At 25.3% G+C, this 23,894-nt stretch overlaps 1 protein-coding gene across 1 annotated transcript in view; it reads right to left on the bottom strand.

Annotated features, from left to right (window-relative positions):
- Positions 1-4,000: 4,000 nt before the first annotated feature.
- The window catches only part of LOC112591621, a 279,699-nt gene continuing 259,805 nt past the window's right edge, over positions 4,001-23,894 (bottom strand). The window contains exon 6 of the mRNA XM_025335487.1: positions 4,001-4,970. Coding sequence (XP_025191272.1) covers positions 4,888-4,970 — 83 coding nt within the window. The 3' untranslated portion in view covers positions 4,001-4,887. The remainder of the gene's footprint in view (positions 4,971-23,894) is intronic.

Below are 23,894 nucleotides of genomic sequence, written 5' to 3'. Positions count from 1 at the left end.
TATTTATTGAATTTTATTCCAAAATAGATTAATTATAAGACAGTTTCAAAGAAGGATGATTAATGTTATTAAATAGTTACCTATTACATTGATAAATATATATAAATATAAATAATCTAAATCTACAAATCATTAATACAACAACATTATAAACTAAGAAAATGGCAAACTAGTACACTAAAAACGCGAGTAATTTAATTATTATCAGAAAAACTCATTGTGTCTTACATCTGCATTCATGAATAAAACCAATATTTTTTCGTCTATTCAACGAGTACACACAAGCATGTAATTATTATTAATTTAATCAAAATAATAATATTCATAATAATAAAATACGAAATACATAAATTTCATTTTAGACACAAAAAGTTTTCTTATACAATATAACTACAATGTCCATGAGTATATTGACTATAGAATAATAAAATAATTAATTTTAAAAGTGCAATATTATAATAGTTTTCAAGTAATAAATATTTAATATTTGTGCGAGTACTAGTTTATATAATTGTAGTAAATAATGTAAAAAAAAAAAAACACAAATTACAAAAAAAAAAAAAACAATATAATTGTATATGTACAATGTACACCGATCTTTTGTTGGTATCGTATCTATAATTGTTGATGTAATGTTTTTTCTTATTAGTTTACAGTAATCACTCTTGTTATTACATAAAAAAATTTTGACTGGCAACCGTATCAAAGATTAGAAATATTTAATTTATTTGTTAAACTTTACACCCAGAAAGTCGTCCATATTAGATCTTTTTAAGAAGTATAAATATTTATACAGCAGACGACTGTACAATATTATCTGAAGCTGAATGGCCAAATACGTAAAATCAGTACTGAGTACTGTTACCCTATAATTTGATCCTGGAACTTTGCTCGAGTATTGAAACTTTTAAGATCATCGAGTTTTTAAACGGTATCAGTGGTATGCCTGAATATTTTTTCCATCTTAATCGTACAAAGTAGAGTATATATTTAAAACATATCATATTGACATTAAGCCAAACAGTTTTTTAGATATATAATATTGCAGCTATAGTTTTATAATTTAATGGAAAAATGAACGAGATTCAAGTTAATAAGAACGTTTTTTCTTTTTTTTTTTCATACAAACTGTTTTGGTTGTAAAAGGATAAGTTAACTATATTATTACTATTTAGAAGTTTTAAAAGGAAAAAAAAAACGAGTGTATTACATTAAATTCGTATACATAATATCATTATTATAAAATTCAACTCTGTAATGTAGAACTTTTTATATGACGTACAGTGCGGAGTCTGATGATGTTATTTTATTTTAAAATCTAATCGCATTTATGTATTTTCCAAGAGCGCATTATTGTCTAGCGGGGACTTGAAATCATGGCGTATGGTGTTGAACAAAAAAAAAAAAAAACAAAAGCAAAGAAGGACAGTGAAATGTACATTTCCAATCCCTAGACAGTGCCAAAGGTTCATGACCTGTGGTGGGTTGATGCTGAATACCGATAACACGATACTGTTTTGCGGTACACAGGTGTAAATTCGGATTTCCTATGAAAAAGAGATATATTTTTTTTTTCTAAAGGGTTTTCAAGTGTATTGTTGGAATGAAGAAAAAGCAAGGTCGAGATCGGCAGTTTAATATTATTATCATGGGAAGACATTCGGCGCCGGTTTTCGTCACCAGAATCGAATTCGTTTCTATGTAAGCATCAACATTGGCGGAAATTCGTAGTATTTTTCGTTACCCGATTTTCTTTTTCTTTTACGCAAGTAACTTATGGTTGGTTGGTGGGGCCTGGGTTGAGTCTCGTGTCTTGCCACTACATTAGGTTTTAGTTATACTATCTTATACACCCCCAAGATTCCATTATTCAAAATATATAATATCGTAATTCGTGTTGATTTCTGGTGACATACCTACCAACAGTTCCGATGACCGACGGGGTGATGTTCACTAGAAGAGGAACGCTTTGTGGAAGTTTCGTGTAATATGCACACTTATACGAGATGTTTACCTACGTGCTAATATAAACGTAATATATGATTCAGTCATAATTACAAATATTATGCACAATAACTGTAAATAAATTATAAAGACGTTATTTTCGGTGAGTAAGAGGTATAATATGCGATTAGGTAGGTTGGTATGTAGGTTACGAATATTAGATAGGTTGTTACCGTTGTGATAGTTGAGTTCGCTCCCGTTCGTTTTGTTGATATTTCTCATATACAAGAGTGTTCGTTTTTTCCTTTTTTTTTCTTTCTTTTATCGTTTTATTTTTCACACCTACCCCTTTTTGCTTGATTTTCCGCTCATTCCTCTCAGCATGACGTTATTTATTTATTTGTTATTATCATTATTATTATTGTAATTTTTTATTTCTTTATAAGTGGGGCGACTTTTTTCTTCTCATCTATCCCAAACATTGCTACCTTTCTTCATTTTCCACCCGACTATTGTGCGCGCAAATAATTTAAAACCTAGCAGACAGTGACAATGGAGTTTTTCTACTACAATGCCCCTCCATTCCCATGAAAAACGTGAAAGAAAGTTAGGAATATCTTCAACAATATTATTCATAAGTATAATAATATTATTATTATTATTATAGTTATTTTTTTTCCCCGTTATTTTGTTGTTCACGAGTTGTGCGCTTTTTTTGACGTCAAAGGTTAAGTTAATTAAGAAAACAAAAATAATATTAACTTGTACATGGCGTTACAGTAAATCGTATACAGTAGTTATTTCAAACAATAAAAAAATAATAAAACCAAACAATAAATAGGAAAAAAAAGTTTGTATTAAAAATAAAAATGTACAACGTTTAAACGTGTTACTATTTTTTATCAATAATTTAAATATAGTTAATCGTAAATTCGTAAATTTACGTTGTAAATTACGAATATTACTAAAAAAAAAAAAAAAAATAATAAAAATAATAATTAATGTTTTTGAATAATTGCGTTTATTTTGTGCGTATACTTTTATAGAAATATATCAATATATAACTTTTATTGGCAAATCGGTGGAATTATTAATTTTTTCAAGAAACTTTTTATCATTAAATTGTTCTCATTTGTTGTTTATGAGCTGATAATGAATTTGGTTGTGTAATTTTGTATGACATTCTCTATAGATAAATTTAGATTGTCTACAGTTAATATATTTTTGACAGTATAAGTGGCATAATAATATTGTGACTCTATAGTTTTGAATTAGAATAAATTTATAATACTTAGTTCATGGACGTTATTTTGTACATATCTATATATTTACTGAATTATGGTAAGTAAGTTGTTAGTACTATTTTATAAATAGGTATATGGAACCAATATAAGTTATTCTACTTGATTTATTTTAATAACACCCCAATATGTATTGAACATTTTTTTTTTCCTTAGTAATCATGATAAAGTTATACATATTTCTTTAATGTTTATTTTTTCAGATTAATTAATTTTTTATTATTGTTTTTTTCTTTATTCCGAACATTTAGTCATTACTTTTACTTTGTTAAGCCCAATAGTTTTTATAACTCCTTATATAAGAATTTTATTTTATAGTAACATTCGGTAGGAAACATCATTTTGGTTTTAAATTTCAAAAACAACCAATCGGAATACGGTTTTGTAGTACACTAGAGATATTACTGACAAAAGTTTTCTTTTACACTTTTTTTTTTCAAAATTCCTTATTTGAATAAACAATCTTAAACATTACATATAACATATAGAATTAAGCGTAATTTTTATGGTAATACAACGAATCAGCTGTTAACAATGTTCCCGATATAAAACATTAACAACCAACAATATGATTACAATTGTTCTTACAATAATAGTAATTTACTATCATGCTGTAATAATATACTCGATTAATAATAATATTTATACCATATGAAAAAATAATAAAGTTAGTATAATGATAATAATAATAATAATAATAATAATAATAATAATAATATACTGTATGTAAATAATTAGTATTAGGTACTATTTAATAATTTAACCGTTTATAAATAATAAGTGAAATGATTGGCTTAACCCGCATTAGTAGCAACCAGACTAAATATAATATGTATGTAATTATAAATACGTGAATATGTGAATATTGAGTAATCCGAGTAAAACGTATAATAATAATTATTAAAAGTAATGAGAATGTGACAAATTTTTAATTAACATCAGTAAAAAAAAAACGAGTTAAAATCGTTTTTGACTTACATTAAAACATACATAGGTACTCGAACTTGAGTGTATTCATGCCAGTTCTGTATCAAACCATTTAACTGAATAAAATTCAACGAAATTAAGTGTGGAGATGTTGAACTTTGATTAATGTATTATACCTAATAATGATTGGATAAACTTTAAACACGACTAAAGATATTTTATTATTAACGAACAACAATACATAATTTTTGTTTTCTCAAACTAATTTTGAATAACTGACTTATAGTCTACGGGAAAATCGTGTACTAAATAATATTATTGTAGTTACTAGTTCTGTAAGTAGAGTAAATAGTTGCATGTCCGGTAAATTAGGTTTAAAGTTCTGATGGTTCAATATCATTTTTTTTCTGTAAGTTTTTATTTGTTCAAATATGAACTTATAAAATTATTTTACGATTCAATAATAAATCCTTACTATCTAGCTTTCTGTTTATTACTAAATTATTCATATATCTAGTTGCGTATGGTTTTTCCCCACATTGGTTTTTGATGTAATTAAATTGAATATTGTATTATTATTTTTATTATTATACTTTTTTATTATTATTATTATTTTTTGTGTCTATTGCAAAACATTTTAAAATTGTATTCTACACCATTGTTAAATAAATTATGGACTACAGTTGCGGTTAATACTATCATTGTTGATACCAATTTAATAGGCGATTAATTTGAAAACCCAGTAGAAAGCAACGGCATAAAAGATGGTGGAATAGATGTTGCTTGCAGCGTTTGGATCTGAAATAAAAGTGAAAAAAAAACATGATTAATAACATATTAATTGAATGTAATAAACGGTTGATATAATTTAGGTATTATTCTTTGGTAGAGAACAAACTATTTAATTTTAGTTTAGTAGATATTAGCATATAAAACTACCACCAAAGGAGGAGATGGAAATATACAGCTTATTTAATTCGGAAAGTGTATTTATAACCGAACCACGAAGAGACGAACAGATACTATCGAAGTTTAAATTGGCGTTTGAAAACTTTTTGTTTGTCTTTTATCACTTCGAAAGACTGAACGAAGTTGATAATAGTTTTTGCGCTTTTGAATTTTCAAAATTAAAAATTATTATTCGCTTGCGTTTTTATCTGAGGTCGATTATGCACGATACAATTTGTATAGATGAATACATTCAGTCGATGATATCACTGCAATTTTAAAGGAATTTGAAAGATTTATTTTTGTTCAAGTCTTTTATAAATTGGATATCATATGTTTAAAATGATAATAGTATATAACTATTGACGTTTATTTTAAACTTCACAACTAATACACTACTTAATAATATGATATAGTATTTACTGTATACCATTAACATCTTAATTTTATCATAATACTTTGATAATAAATGTGACTAACAAAAAAAATTAAGACCTTAATGTTTCAAAATACAAAGATATTATGAAATTATTGTTAAGTCATCGATGTTGGTTCTTTATATAATAATATTAAAATGTAATTTTGAACCTATTTTCGTACACTACAATATTGATAATAGGACACTTAACGGCTATACAAAAAGAACATGTGTCATCAGAATGTCAAAATTAATTTTAATGCCTTAGGTAAGTAATTAATTATGGATTTATTGTAATAATTTGTAATTATTATAAGTAGATACACAATACACATGCTGACATGCGTTGTAACCTGTAGCTATACAACAATAAATTACTTTAAATTAATATTTATGATACATCATCTGTAGTGTAAAATAATGATAAATATTAATCTTTAATTCAAAAGAACATTAATTATAGTATTTATATTGATAATAATCGGGTTGAATAAAGAACCCATGAATTATATCAGCAGAAAAATACTTCAGAAAAACCGAATTTTATTCTGAGTTGTCAAAAATTTTCGAATTATTTGTGTATGGGAAATCAAATATTTGTTGTAGTACGAGTAATGAGTAATCGTATATTTTAAGTAAAATAAAGATTACTTAGTCATATAAGGGCTGCATTTTAATTCATCAGATTGCTGCATCTTTGTGACTAAATTTTTTTTAACCGAGTATGTATTATTTTAACTTATAAACATTTGAATTGTAGGTTGTAATATTATTTTTAATACGCAATACTCACAAATAATAATTTTTAATTTATAATGTGTTATAACTACTATGATGATGTAGCAGATTTACATAAACTACTAAAAGAAATGTTCATCGCAAGTATTACTTGTATATTTTTAAAAACGTAACCATTAATAAACATAATACTGCTTTTGATTGTATTATAAACTTAGCAAGACAATCTTGTAATGGCATACTGCCAATTAAATACTCTCAACACAGTTAACTGACTGTGAACCGATATTATTTTGAGCATAAAATATAGCTGATAAGTGATAATTAAAATAATAATACCAAGTATAGATAAAATAAGTATAGTTGATAAAGTGAAGTGGTTTTTACATCAGATAAGTAAAGTTAAGTTGAGTTGTTTAAATATATATTATGTATGTGTGTATATTATAATATATAGTGTAAAAGTTTTCGAATCTCATTCAAATTAAACAAATTTAATATGGTGCATTTTCTTTAGATATTATTTTTTTATATCTGTGTTACTTATATCTAGGATATTTGGAATTTACTTTGATGTGTTACTATTATATTATACGACATAAACGTGTAATTCGGATTAATTTATGCTATGGTTTTATAATTGCCTAAATATGTCATTTTAAAGTTTAATTGATTTTTTTTTTTTTGGTTTAATATTAAATTAAAAAGAAAAGTTAAATATAATACATACTATACATATCAATTACATTAAAAAAACCTACATCTTGTAGAACAAAAAAAAAAATATAACCAATCTACATCCTTTAGTTTAAATAAAATAATTTTCTTCTTAAATATTAAACTTTTAACATACAATTGAATTATATGTTAAGTAATTATAAATATGTATTTATTTTATTCATACATAATATATACAAAATTATTTGTATAATATAATTCGTTGTAATTTCTTCAATATTTTGTTTTGTTTTAATTTTTTTTTTTATCAAACCAAATCGTAAATAACTTGATTAGGAGGACATCGTATAAAAGCAGCATTCAATTAAATATTCAAATCACTTAAAGTTTTGGTCTATGGATAAAATACAAGAGTGCATTTAAATTGTAATTGAAAGTAATAAAAAGTTTAATTTTTAAAATTTACAATGAAGTTGGATGTTTTTTCCAATGTTCTAATCTATATTGCAATGTAACTAATTTTAATTGCATAGCCACTTTATATAAAAAAAAAAAAAAATAATGATATTAATTCAATATAAAGTGGAGAAAAAATATTAAAAGTAAAAAAAAATAGAAGAATAAAGTAATAATGATTCAAAAAATTACATTTTCTTTCAGTGGCCAAAGTGGTTCCTTTTGAAAAAGCACGTTAAATTTTAATAAAAACTTATGGTGGGGTGTCTGTATATCCGCGCGTGATGCTCTATAAAAAGCTCTTGTCGGATTACGTATCAGTGGAAAAAAAATCCATCGTATCTAAACTATATATATATCACCCCCACGCATATTACACAACACATGTGCGTTATATATATATATAGAACATCATATTTATGTGTATTGTATATTGTACATGTACTCCAAAGACTTATCGTGCAGTACGTGATCTACTCGCATCTGTCGATCGTCGGTCATATATGAATGAGCGCAAATGGGGAAGATAAATATTCATGCCGAAAGCAACGGTGAGAATATAGACACGGGATTGTTTGTGAGTTTTGACGGTGAGATCTCAACGGAATTTTTCTTCTGCGCAGTGGGTTTCGATAGTGAATACAAACAAAATAAAATAAAATAAGTGAAGTGATAGACTTTATTGTTACGCACATTATCTATTGCCTCATGTGATTGGTATCTACACAATACTCATATTATACATATTATACATAGTTTATTCGCGTTGGACTACAAAACTTTTTATAAGTATAATTGAATCGTACTCTGCAGTATATATTTTCAAAGGTCATAAATGACGTTTCAAAACTTGAAGTTACTTGATAATATAGTTTTAAAGGTAACGCGTCCACGAAAAAGCTTACTCTTAAAATTTACTTCATCGTTAATGTTACACGAATAGTTCGATTTTTGAAAAAAATGAGTTATAGCAAGGTTTACGTATTACTGCAAGTATACTCGTAGGTGTTACGTAAAAAAAAAAAAATGCATTCATAAATTTATAATAATTTGTTAATATTCAAGTATATAATATTGACACATACGTTAATTATATTTATTACAACTGGCTATTCCGGTCTCTAAACTAGTTTCCATATTGATCATTGAATTAACTAACGAGTACATTTATAAAAAGCGTAAAAGTGCTAATGGTTATTTAATGGTCAACATTAATTATGTTGTAAAAATATGGAATTATCATGAGTGGAATAAAAAGCAAACGTTTTTAACTACTCCATTTATTCATTATTTAAATATTGTTTGACCTGGAAATATAGGTTTATTGTCGGTCATAAGAACTCATTATAAGCACATAATATATATATAAAAACTAAAAATGATATGTAAACGTGTGGACGAAAAAAAATATATCTTATATAAAGTTTTTTTTTTTTTTAACTCGTGTATCTTCTGTAAAACTTCATACAAAAAATGAAATAACTCTATGGATACGTTTTTATGATGTGTTAGTTTAATAAGAAAATGGAAAATGAAGTACACAGTGTTATACAAAATATTATGTATATTATATTATATATTTGTATATAATGTTCATTTTAACATTTTAATAAATTAACTGAGGTAAATTTGTAAAAGTAATGAAGTCAACTACCTACCTATAAAACATAAATTTTGAATGAATTAACGATCGCGCGGAAAAATTTGAATAATATGGTTTTCATTTAATTCAACTATTTCAACTCGATTAAAGTGTGAAACGTAATTTAAGCCATTTTAAATAATAATAATAATAATAATAATAATAATAATTATAATAAAAAAAACATATATTAATTACGAACACACTATATGTCTATATCAAACAATGAGTGGATAATGAACGCGAATGTGCGTCATCACGTCACAGAAGACAAAACACGGTTAGAAGATAATACAAAAACCACGTGTGAAGTTGTCGTATCTAACTTTCAAAGGCCACTGTTGTCTATATCACAGTACCTATGAATCATTGAGGATGATATTACACTATTGTAATAGTAATGGCATTTCAATTTTATGAGTGGCTATCATAACACCGCGTTATCGTATGTAACAATAATTTCTTGCGTTGAATTTAAGCCGTGGACAACGATAAATAAATAACGCGTTGACAATGATTGTGTAACGTAGTTACGCGATAAAATCGATTTTGTCCAACACTGTTTACACGGAATTTGAAGTATAGATACCTACCTATACATATAAGTACAACAACTATATAGTGCGCCCGTATCGAGTACATCTGTATTTACACTCATAATAAAACCCCTGTAGGGCCATACACATTATATTGTGTAGTAGTCGTATCAGTTCGTATCATTCGCGAAACGATAATGCCAATAATAATAATACGTATTCTATAATATCATGCCCGGTACGCCGTCCAATCGGTGGTCCTATTATACGGGTTTATATATGTATTTATGTGTGTGTGTGTGCAGAGATACCTACGTATCCGGCATGACACGTTAATGAAAGAATATTATTATCGGTCACAAATACATTTGGATCGTACACATATAATATAATATAATATAAATATATATATATATATATGTATGTGAGTGTGTGTGTGTGTGTGTGTGTGTGTGTGAAAATGAAATTCGATCGTAAATGGTGGTACCTGAGGCCTTTCAAGCGACGTAATAACCGTTATTGTAACCTTTTAAGGGCGTCTGCGGGCACACAGTAATTTCTCGTTTTATCGCTAAACGCGTTATACGCTACATCGAACTAAAATGTTACTAATTGTATTGATTTTCTGACGTGCAGTGAAATACCCGTTGTAATCTACGAAACGTTGTTGTTGTTGTTGTTGTTTGGTGTTTTTTTCATTCGTTTTCGGATTTTTGTTTGCCCCCCCCCCACCACCACCACGGCTTCCTGACAACACCGATTCGGAATACGTCTGTGTCGTTTAGCTCGTTGAGCAAAAACACGTTTACTGCAAATACGTGCTATGGTCTTCGTGACCGCGTAACTATTCACCAATAGGACATCGGTTATAAGATATAAACGCAGTGAACAGAGTTTTGGTACGAACAACAATAAATAAATAAAAAAATAAAAAAACAGCACTTTCAAAACGGTTAGTGGTGTACGTATTTTGAATGCCGGACGAAAAACATAGTTGTGGTCTCCGGTCGTATAATTGTTATGTATGTGCGTGTGTGTGTGTGTGTGTGTGTGTATGTGTTTTTTTTAACGTGACATATGCGTTTAATGGCTAAACCTTGTTGGTGATTTTGTACGTAACATATACTAAACTTTTCCGTGAAATAGGTCGAATGGGCACGGTTTGATTAACTTTTTACTGAAGATTTCGAATTTATCGTTATAGTGATCTCCATAAGTGCTTTAAACTAAATGACCAAAGGTCGCTACAAAATGGCCGAACAGTACTGATTTATTAATATCTGATGAACTTAAAATTGTAGGTTTACTTACGATAAAAATGACAAATAATATAATATGCTCTTAAATGCAACACGTTCCATAGAATCAGTTTAATAGATATATGTATAAATATTTATAGTTGATTGCATGGGCTAGTTAGAGCTCCCCATTCATTGTGCATAATATGTATAGTACAGACGTACAGTGAAATCTCTTAATGTCACTCTTGATTACTAAAAGCTGTGTCCATTATTTAAATAATTGCACTATTCAAAGGGTTTAAAGTGTGCTTAAAAAATGTAAATTATTTGAAGGTGTTTATTAGGATAAACCTTTAACTACCTACAGTATTGTAGTGATGGAATCTTCACAGGCCTATCACACGAACAATTCTGCGCGATCACGTGTAATGTCCGGTCAAGTGTAGATAATTTGGCGTGAAAATATTATGCAGATGGTCGGATAAACAAAAGCGAGTATTTTATATTTTAACCTATATGATATATTTATAATTTAAGTGATCAGTTTATGTCTACCTAATACCTATAATATTATAATGATGGTCGATTTACAGACGCGTGGATAAAAAATTGTAACATAGTTACATTAGATAATCATTTTACGTCTACCAATAATTAACATTTATAGTTATACACTTATACGAGTAGGTAATTTTGTTGTTCGCGTTTAAATTCGAAATTTTGTATAAATTTATGAGTCATCTATAATATTAAAACAAAGGTTAATATTCCTAATGGGCTCTGAAATCGAATTAGTTATTTAATATTTTCTTTTATTTTATTATTGCACATTATAACTTGTTTATTTTATATTATGTAAATTTAATTATTTCACATTTTGTTTAATTAAAACTAGTTTATATGCTTAATGATAATTGTAGTTATTTTATTCAAATATATAAAATGACCATTTAAATAAAGGTTTCACACGTGTTTTGAAATTTAATTTATCGTTATAACTTATTAAAAACAGCCAATTAACTATGTTACTATGAGTATCATCAATGCGTAATTAACAATTTATTGTGTTTTTAAACGCTAGAGCATATAGAAGAGTTAACGCAATTTGTTAGTTACATAATATACACATGTGTTTTATATTGTAAATAAAATATTGTGCTTTTTAATTTTACAGCAAATTTTGTTTTAATTTTCAATTATTTTAACTATTAGGTGCTTTTATTTATCGAATAAGGATAAAGAGGGAAACGTAAAAAGGTGTTGTAAAATAATAATAATAAAATCATATTATCATGATGCCACTGCAGCATATTTGGCGCAACTGCTGTTGTGATCAATGGAGGCAATGATCGTTTTCAACAACGGTTACAACAGGAAACGAGTTTAAATATTTACATAGTGAATTGTCACCATTTGTTCAAATAAAAATATTATTTTAACTTTGAAATTAACTATCGAATATTTTATACTTTTATGATGAACAAAATCGCTAACTGTTAGAAAGTCATAAACAATAAAATATTTAAATAATATTATTTTTTATTTTGTTACTACCTTAAAAGAAAAAAATACGTATCTGAGAAATATTTATACCTAATATGTGTTATTATTATTGATATATTATACACATAAATTTAGATTTATATATTTAGATTTTCAAATTTCAATAAATATGAATATAAAACAAAATTTGTTGGAAAATATTTTGAATTGTCTTTCATAAAAAATAAAAACATAAATGGAAACTTTAGTAAAATAAAATGTGAGTGAATTTTATTTATAAAATTTGAATGACTCAAATAAATTATTTGAAAGGTTTTTTTTTTTTTAATAAACAAAATTTTAAGTAATTTATCCTATTTTTGAGGAGAACACTGTATCTATATTTAGACCAAGAGTATAAATGACCAAAATACTATACTAAAAATTATGTAAATAATAATTTATATCTTGCGAAGTCTAAACGTCATGGACTTGAATAAATTTTTTTAAATGAAAGCTACAACAAAATATTTTTTTTAATTTCAAATTAAAAAATAATTATATTATATTCAAAGTATATTTAAAAATTGTGTGTATGAATATAAAGTATAATTAAATTTGAAAATAATTTTTCACCAATTACAAATATAAAATCTTATGAACTATATATTAATTGAAATATTATTTTACCTTAAGCTTTTTACATTTTATTTTTCAAATGTGTAAAATTTAAAAAGATTATATTATTTTAGTCTAGATTAAGTTACATTTTAATGATGCTATCTTGTTTTTGTGTACAAAGTCATACTTACACTTTAAAGGTATTCCCAAAAATATTATCATAAGACTAAATATTTCATCAGACTTTATAGCTAAATGTTCATTATAATAATAAATGAGAATTGTTTGCATAGTTGTCTGTAAAACAATTAATAATATTTTATGTCTAATGAAGAAGTATCGTTAACGTTCTCGACACTTAAATACATATTTCATATATTTAGAATTCAAATTTAGTGACTGATTATTATTATAATATAATAATAGTTTTATTTATTGTTTTATCAAGTACCCAAGTCAAATGCTAAAACTTATTACATAATATATTATACATTATTATTTCAATAAGGTTGTATAATACTCATAATTTAATAACGGAATTTAAATAAACATTTGAAATATTATTATTAATTAAAGAATTTATGCCGTTACAAAACAAATTTTTGATTGAAAAAGTTTATTTTTACACTAAAAATTAAAAGAAAAATATTTTAAAAGTTAGGTTAGTATTTACATTTAACATTTGTTATATTGAATTTAAAAGAAAAAGAAAAATAATTTAAGATACAATGTTTTATTGTATTGGAATTATAATGATAGTTTTAAAAGAGTTTAAATGTAGTTTAAATTAGAAAAAATTAAGATATTGATATTTAATAAAATAACTATTTTATTATTTTTGCATCGAGTTTATAATTAGTCAAGTTAAAATAAATAATTTAATGATAAAGTTAAATTTTTGTTCATGTTATTTTACTAATGAACATTTATTTATTTTTTTTCTTACAAACGATTAATTTGTTAGAAATATTGACATAAACATTAACATAATAACTACAAAAACATAAATAGTTTGATTAAAATGATGGTGTGGATCAACCATCAGCGGATAAGTGACAGATAAAACTAGTTTAAAAATAAAATAAAAATTATAATTATTCTTTTAATAGCCATCCATGACTCATTAACTTATTCTGAAATCATAGAAACTTAATAGTTTCGGCTGCAAGCAGTCTGTAGTTTTTTTGTCTGATGACAAATTCAGAATATGTGATAAACGGACAATGCCGCCTATTGCAGCTGTTATCCATCTCCCCTAACTGTTATCTGTTCATCCACGAACCATCTCTACAACAGCGTATCTAAACGACTGTTTTTGTCCCATAGAATCATATTTGAGTAAGTTTTAACACGTATTAATAATATATTCACAGGTTTCGTGCGTAGTTTATTTGTATTGCAGTGATATGTTTGTTTGACATTTTATATTTTTATAATATATTATCCACCCCCGTCAGTTGATAACGATTAAAAGAAAGGGCTAGAAAAAAAGAAAAACGGCAAACGTTTTTTGACACAAGATAAAAGACTATCTTGTCGTCTTCGCGCCTCTTGATGATATCGATTCGTTGCCGCGGTCTTGGTGGATTGACAAAGCGAAACATCAGTAAAGAGACGCTACGAATTAGATGCGCTGAATGTTATTCGTGTGGGTCTGAAGTATTCCTCCCCTCGCCATTATCAAACTAAATTTAATATTAATTATGTGATTTTTTTCATAAGTATGTTCTTTACTGCGCGTAGTTTTGATTTGTTGATTCGTGATAGTTTAGACATCATAGGTTTTTACTTCTTACACACTTGACAAATCTTGTAGTACATACTATAGTAAGACGCGATCAATTGTGTACGTTAATTATATAATTGCGAAGTAAGTAAATACGGTGATTTATGGTTATAGTAAACCAGAAATCACGGTGAATAGTTATAATAAGATTTAAGACGAAAAACAGTAATCGTGTGGCGACTGACTGGCAGAGAAAATAGAACATATATCAGGTCAAAAAGAAAAGTCGTGCAATGCGCGTTCTCTGACAATATTTATAAAGGCTACGATTACAAATTCAATAGAGAAATGTTTGTTCTGCGTATCTCACTATTAAATATGTTGCTTTATTTATTTATTTTTTTTTTTGAAAAACAATTTATTTTGTTATTTCTCAGTGTGATAACGAAACAGCTTTGGCCAGATTTCATAAAATAAGCTTGACGATATTAATAGTATTTTATTCTCTCAGCACGATGTGTTTACGTCATATACGGTGTCAAAATAATAATATTGCATTACGTATATAATATCCATATAGTTGTGAAGGAGTGTCTATTTTTTCAAAAAAATTCGACAGTTGAATAGTTCGTCGAAAAAGATAAACCTAATACCAATGTCACCGCGGGGGTTTTCAAAATTGTTGCTATAGATTTGAATATATAGTATATAAACCCGAACTGAATCTAACCAAATATTTGCTACTTTCAGTGCATTATATATTATTTGCTATGTTAATTTATTGATAATTTTATGTTTAAATAAAATAATAAATAAAAGAAAATCAGTTGTTATTCAAACATTTTATTATTTGTCACAGCACAGAGAAAAATATACAAAGATGGGTGTATAACACGTTTGTTAAATTTCACCACTCTGAAATTAATAAAGTAAATTTGAAAAAAAAATCTTAAAATCGTAAATATAACTAATTAGTTCTGTATTATTTAAATTTTTTTTTTTTTTTGAAGAATCTTTTGATATTTCTGATTCAATGTTATATTATATAACACTACTATTATTAATAGTGTTGTTGTTAGACTTATGCATAGCATGCAGCGTTCCGATAATAATGTTTGCGTATACGAAATATTATAATTCTGACGATGTTGATAATAAATATTATTAATATTATTATCAACGCATTATGTTTTGTACAAATATTATCCTGGTAGAATAATCTGATTTATCACGTTATTAAACGTAATTCGTAAAACGTTCTCTAACAATTTATAATTACGTTTCGTAAACGTTAAATCCATTGTACAATGGTATTAATTGTTTTATTTATTTATTTTTTTTGCTCTGAAACATCGACACGTACTTCTATGTACGTAACGTTTAAAGTTAAAAGATTTTACTCACTACATTCACACCATCCGCATTGTAGTAACATACGGAAGCAATATTTTTCACGCCAACTGTTTCTCGTATACTATCCAACATAATAAACGAGAGAAAAAACAATTTCCAAAGTCGATTTCGGGCTGTGTGTTGTGTTAAATACGACAGTTGTTTGTCATTTCGCACCGTTGTCGTTCAAATTGTATTTTAAAAGATTGTCATAGAACTTATATAAAATATTAAATACCATAATATTGGCTTTATTGACGAACATAACCTGTAATTTTACCTATGTATACATGTAGAGAAAAGTATGTAATAATGCTAAATATAATTTGCATTATGCTTTGACCTTAGGTAGGTACGCTGTAAAAACAAATTAGAAAATGGGTCGTATTGCAAGAAAAGTATTATTGGCACCTACTTCACGACATTGTTTTGTTTTATATTATAATAAAATAACAATACAATACACTCGGCCTGTGTATTAAAATTGTATGTACATAGTTAAATAATTATCGATCTATATGTCTATATGTATATATTTAGAAACCTCCATGTTGTTTTGGAACAACGATGAAAAATAATAATTCGCTTTTTATTTTAACTAGGAATTAAAATTAATAATAATTAGTGGTTATTTTTAAAATGAACTATATATTTAACAAAGAAATAAATGCAATTTTCCTGATATACAAAAAGATTTTAACTAATAAAGTAATTCGATTTGGCATGAAAATATTGTATTAAATTAAAAAAAAAAAAAAACATATGATCAGGGCTAATCCATGAATAATTAAAATATAGATAAATAAATACATAGTATTTTAGTTGATTAATTTATAGTAAAAAATAAAAATAAATGTATTAAGTAATATTGCTGTAACCTATATGCCACAACGTTCACAAGATCACAATAATTTAAAGCTGAACATAATTTTTTGTAGCTAAAATTGTTTTGTTAACGGTTGACTGTAAATGAGTTTTTTACCTTACCTGGTCAGATAAAAATTTGCTCATGGACTCTAGTTAAATATGAACCCTTTATTCTTGTTAGCATATTATATAATGCACTACAAAATTGGGCGTGGGCGATTGCGTATGAGAGATGGGAAATCAAGAAAACAATACACATAAAAACGATAGCGTATTCAGTTTTGAACGGTCTTGGATAAGCTTATGTAGTAAAAAAATAAAATAAATAATAAGAATAATAACCCCATTATCCCAGTTGGTTAAGTACTTAAACCTAACCTTTGACCGTTGCCTTACCTGAGGATACCACATCAGAACTAAAAAACTCTCCCTAAACGAACGACTACGCTCGATTAAAACACTAATATCTAACATTCACACCAAACTAAACACTAAAGTTTTCATTTATAAATCATTAATTAAGCCATGGCCTACAACTATACGGGGTAATGCAAAAAAAAACCAATGTAAATAAAATACAAACTGTTCAAAATAACATTTTTAGATTAATCACTAACGTTCCACTATATGTCTCAAACTACACTCTGTACACAGATTTAAATATAGTACATTTTTACTAAGACTTCATAATTGACTTCCCTATCATCCTAATTTCCTTATATCCAATTTAACTTTTCGCACAATTTCAAGCAATCCCTCATGAGGACTGAAAAGAAGTTGGTGTCGAGATTTATTTATATATGTATATATAAAAAATTTAATTAATTAATATATTATTATATTCATGTCGTAGTACCTCCGCTAGAAGGCCTCTACAGCCTGTCTAATTTATTTTATTTTTTTTTTTTAACTATATCATCTATTATTCTTATTGTTCTTATCTTTGTAATAGATTGAATAAATAAAACTATATAAAAAAATAAATAAATAAATAACTAATAATAAACAAATAGGTAGTTCTTTCACTAGATGTCTTCTTCCCATGCATTTTCATGTACAAAATATCTTATCACATATTTTTATTGTGCCCAATGGTATAAATTGTAAATTTCTTGTTAAAAAAAAAAAAAAAAAAAATAAATAAATAAAACAAAATAATAATAATAATAATAATAATAAGCGATTTAAAAAGGCCGTATATAAACGAAAGCCGATAATGGGAGCCGGTAACAGAGCCGAGGTTCTTCCACACACTGCCGCTTTTTCCACGAGTGGCCGATTTTTCAATTACACAGAAAGCCGCTAGAAGAATAGGTGAACCAGAAAGCAGCAAGTTGTTGAGAGAAAAAAATATTATATATCTATGTCCTAAACGCTATTATACGCTTTTGTTCACACGTACGTATTTGTCACTTTTTTTGTTATATAAAATATACAAATATCCAATGATAATAAAGAAAAATATAACACTCCATTCTTACATCAACCGAAGAAGCAGAGTTTTAAAATTAATTTTTTTTAAAACCTTACCTTTATACATTTTCATTTACGTTAACAAGGGTCATTATATCTAGACCCATATCTCTTCATTATTGTATACAATATTGTTTTTTATTCACACGAAAATGTTATTTGGTTAAATTCATCAGTATTTTTTTTATAAGGCTAAAAAAACTGATGTACATAAATGTTGTCGACGTTTAATATTGAAAACTATGATTACAGTATATTTATTTATTATATTTAATTTCTTAATAATTTCATAACATTAAACAATCTATTTAAAAAAAATGTGATGATAAATTAAAAATGTTAAACGCTAATAAACAGATTAAAAATAGCCACATAAAATAAACGACTTGCGAATAATACTAAATATTATGTTTTTCTAATTCCTCAAACTTTTCAATAAATCTTAAAATTTAATAAAATAATGATAATAGTAAAAAATCTAGAATTTTAAATTTGGCCGATATTTTAAAGTAATACTTAATTACACCACAGAACATAATTAATTTAATTAGTTTTTTTCTAAATTTATATTATTATTTTTTGAAATTTTAATATGAATTTACATAAGTTAGAAAAATGCTTCAAGTTATTTTATGATTTATTATGTATTTTATTTGTTTTATTTTTTATTTTTACGAATCTAACTTTATAATAAAAACGTAATCACAGTGATTTGATCAAACAATTTTCAATTTAACTATGACAAATTTAAAAATAATATTTATTCTAGTTTATTTCATCAAAAAAAAAAAAAAAATAATAAAAAAAATTCTCGATGTGTTAAATAATCACATAATATAGAATTATCTGAAAATCAATTTTTACAATTCTTAATAATAAATGTTTATTAATTATAATATATCATTATAATTCAATAATACATTAATAAATATTATAATTAGTAAACTTTATAATTTTTATTTATTCTTGAATAGTTTAATTTGATCATCATTTTCTTTGGATCAAAATTATATGCAATAGTGTAAGTAATATTTATTTTGTGTGATAAAAATTAACAAAAAAGAACTAGCAATTTAAATAAAGAGTAAAATAAAATAAAGTATATATAAATAAGATTACCTTAAAGCAAACGTAATGAACTGAAAATTATTTCACTAAAATACAACTGTTATTTTAATAATTATAATCAGTAGGTAGGTTTGAATTACCATCAATATTCGTTATAAAATAAAATATGAAAAAACTTGAGTGAGATATTCAAACGCATTTTGTAGAACATTTTTATACATGTATACAAAATTATTATTCATTTTCTTCCATTAATGAAATTATATTTATAAATCAATGTTTTTCAATTATTAAACTATGTGAATATACCTCAGTTTATATCTAAATATATTAATATTTTTAGTTGTTTTAAAATATTTAAGTATATAGTTATATGTCTAAAGAATTTAGTTGAAAGAAAACCGTCTTGCATTCAAATACATTACTTAAATATGTTCATGTTTATATGTATTTTCAATATTATTATCATGTTAAAAATAAATTAACACAACTGAAATTGTTAAGTAAATTTAGTTTTTAGTTATATGTGTATTTTTATTTTATTGAGGATCGATAAAAACGTAATATGAGTGTTTCTATGCTTAAAATGTATTGTTATTATTATTTTGTGGTTAGGACAAGTTTTCACTTTATTTGAAATTCAAAGTTTGTTTAGTTTAAACTATAAATAATATTATAGGTTCTGAAAGAACTCCAAATAAGTGCTATTATTCTTGCTCTAATATATAATGAACTCAATAATGTAATGTTATAAACATCATATTTTCACAATGTATGTACAACTAAAATAAATTTCGTGTTTGAATGAAAAACCATATAATGACAATAACTTATTAGTTATTACGAAAAATAAAAATCGATTAAAACATTATATAAAATAGCTTAGATTAGGCTATTTTAGCACAAAATAAATTAATGTACAATAAGTTATGAAAAATTTAATTGTACCTTATATTAGTCTATTTCATTATTAAGCATATTTAATGCTTTGGTTAATATGAAAAATAATTATTTTCAATAGCCTGTTTAAAATAAAATTAACGAAGTATTATTTAGATAATATTGTATTGATCTCTTAGTTTGTGTACCACTTATTTACAAAATTCGAACAATGGTGGTCCATAAATACAATAATCTTCTTAGTTGGGTCAGATCAGTCTAAATTAATTATATGATCCGAAGGATACAGATCACATGTTATGTAAATCAGTGTGTATAATGCTATTTTTGTGGTTAACTGTATATTTTAAATTTAAACGTAGTCTCACAATTAAATCATACTTTTGCAGTGAAAAATAATTCATTTGTAAACATTTTTACCGGAAAAACTGGCGAGTATATACATTTTAAAAAACTCAACAATTATCCATTATTGATCCAAAACGTATAGGCTTACTTTATGTCATGATTAGATAAAGACATTATATATGTAGGTAATTTTAAAATATTTTAAGCCAAAAATCAGCTAATTGAATGTTGATTGTCTATTGTCAACCAATTAATAGTAATTACTTAAGTAAACGTTAGAAGACGTCAAATTACTAAGCATAAATATTGTGTATTAATAATTTTTGGAGGTATATTTTATGTTTTTAATATTTTTAATTTAATTTAATAATATTATATTGTATACATTTTTTTTTTCATACGCACCTAACTTTAAATTAAACCTCACTGAATAGCGAGGCAGAAATGGTTTTCTATATCACAACAATACGTTTTAAATATCACATATGGATGGTACAGACTAACGATAGACTCCTATTAAAATTTTACGAGCTACTCGACTGGTTTCCTAACCTAGGAATTTTCAATGCTTGGTTAATAAAACTAGGAAACACATTATTTATTCTTACCACGACGAAATGAAACAGTTAAATTATTTTATGTTAAAAATAATAATAATAATAATAATAAAAATAACCAGAAACTACGCTATTATACTGTTTTATGTAAGCGGCACACATTAAAGAACTGTCGACTCGAACATTTATAAACGTTTAAATGAATAATAAAAGTGCAGTCCTGACAGTTTACATTTCAAAACACGAATAAAAAGCGATCGATGTTATTATACAGATATGTTATTCAGTGACTCCAATTCAGTTTGTATTATATACTTCAATACACACACTTTCCGACCGAAAGAATAAGTTGAAATGATGTCAGTGTATTGTGTAATTTATTCGAATTAAGCAAATTTAGATGATAATGTTTAGCTGACAACTAAAAAATTGCTTTAAATGCTGAACTTAATTTATATTTACTTGTGGAATTTAAACAGCTTAAATTTTGATACTATTTAAAAAAAAAAAAAAAAAACATAAATTAAAGTTTGCTAGTCATGGTAATAATTTCCCATTTCGTAACTAATATCGATAATGCATACTTTATAATTGAAACTATTAAATTTTTACATTTTACGCAGTTTATGTGCGTACATTTTACAAAAGTGTTAAATTGAATTTTTATGTTAAGATATATTTTATGCAATAACTAGTTGAATTCATACATTTATTAAATAATGACGTAAAAAAAAAAAAAAATGCAATTATTTAATAATAAAATTATTTGAGCATTTATGTAGCTAGTTTGCCTATACAATGCGCCGTCTCATTAGTTTGATATTGTAATGCTGCTTCCGACTAATATACATTATAAATAATTATAATAGTAAGTAAAATAAAATACAAAATTGTCACTGGTTCTTACTTTTTCCTCGTTTTAATTTTTTTTTTTTTTTTTTGTTAATACTATTGTGTTAAATATGGGCTTTTAACATAGCATTTCTACATTTACCCAGAACCTGTATAACGAATTAGACCTATTATACATTAAAAACCGCATTCGTGGTGAAATGAAAAATAAGGTGTTAATCCATGGTAAATTACTAAAATAGAGACACATTGTTAATGTTTGTTTTAACGCGGATTTATGAAATAAAGTGACAAACATAAGGGTCAAACGATAAATAAAAAAATAACGTGGAGAGCTAAAATGCATTACTAAATAAATATAAAAAAAATTAACCAAACCTGGAATTTTGGGCTAGAACGTAATATTTGCTATATGTATTTAAAAATTAAAATGATTAGTTGTTATTTTTATATCATTTATATATTATTATAAATTATGCTCATAGTTAAATTATTATTGCCATCGATTATTTTGATCCATAATAAACATGTAAAGGAGCGATTTAAAAATTATTTATTTATTAATTTCTTGTGGCCATTATAGTATTAATCAATATAAAAATTAAAATTTAATATTCCAAATGAAAACATAATTATTTTCGATAAAAGGTAATTGAGATTATTAAAAATATGCAAGTAAAATTATGATTTTCCTTTAAATTAATCACGCCTAATTATATTATTCACTATATTTTACTACAACATAATTGTGTAAATAAATGATTTTTTTATAATAAAAAATGTTTGAAAAATAACTAATTTATGTTTGTTGAGTTTAAGTGATAAAAATATAGTAATATAAACATATATCATTAATTAGGTGTATTTTTAAATTATTTTTTTGTTTATATAGGGCTTCAATTATAAAGATTATTAACCTAGGGTAACATTTATATACTATGATGAATTTTTACTATATTACAGTTCTATATAATTTTTACAAGTATATTCATAGTTTTTATTTAAATTTTTTTGTTTAAAAAATAAAAAAAATATTGGTGGTGTTATATATTTAATGCAATTAATAATTTCAATTGCGTTCAATTGTAAAAGGAGTTTAGTATATATCGTATGATAGAGTGAATTTCTAAGTAATCAAATAGAAGTCAATAAGATGGGAGTGATCTATTAGGGCTTTATTTATGATTATTTGTAAATAATAAATTATAAATTATTACCGGTATAGACTTGATCCATTTAAAAGTGACAGAAGTAACGCAAATTATTTTTTATCTATGTGTAATACAATTTGAAAAAAATATTTAGACTAATTTATACTATACATACGACAGACCTTTTCACATTTATTCTATGGTTTATAAGCATAATATAAGTTAATAATAATATTAATAGTTATTGAAATATCATATTAATATAATACGAGTATATGTGATGCTTTGTCAAAAATTAACTAATTATAGTAATATAATTATTAATTATGTTACAATTTATATTTAGAAATGTAGTCTGTCTCGTTGTTGCTGTTCAGAATCACTTTTTATTTATAATATGCTTTTATTGAATTTAAATTTGAAACATCTATTACAGATGCTACTAAAAATGGACCATCGAAACCTACTAAACAGTATTACAAGATCTCTGGTTATTGAACACTGGTTTTGCATATAGACGACGTTATCTATTGGTATGTTAAATTAAACATTTCATATTGATTAAATAATATATATATAATTTATACCACATAAGCATTACTTCAAAATATTTCTATTTTATATTTAT

Source organism: Melanaphis sacchari, unplaced genomic scaffold (genome assembly GCF_002803265.2).
Source record: "Melanaphis sacchari strain LSU unplaced genomic scaffold, SCAv2.0 Contig13_pilon_pilon, whole genome shotgun sequence".
Lineage (NCBI taxonomy): Eukaryota > Metazoa > Arthropoda > Insecta > Hemiptera > Aphididae > Melanaphis > Melanaphis sacchari.
Note: the sequence above shows the minus strand (reverse complement) of the source record. Positions and strands in the feature narration are given on the sequence as shown.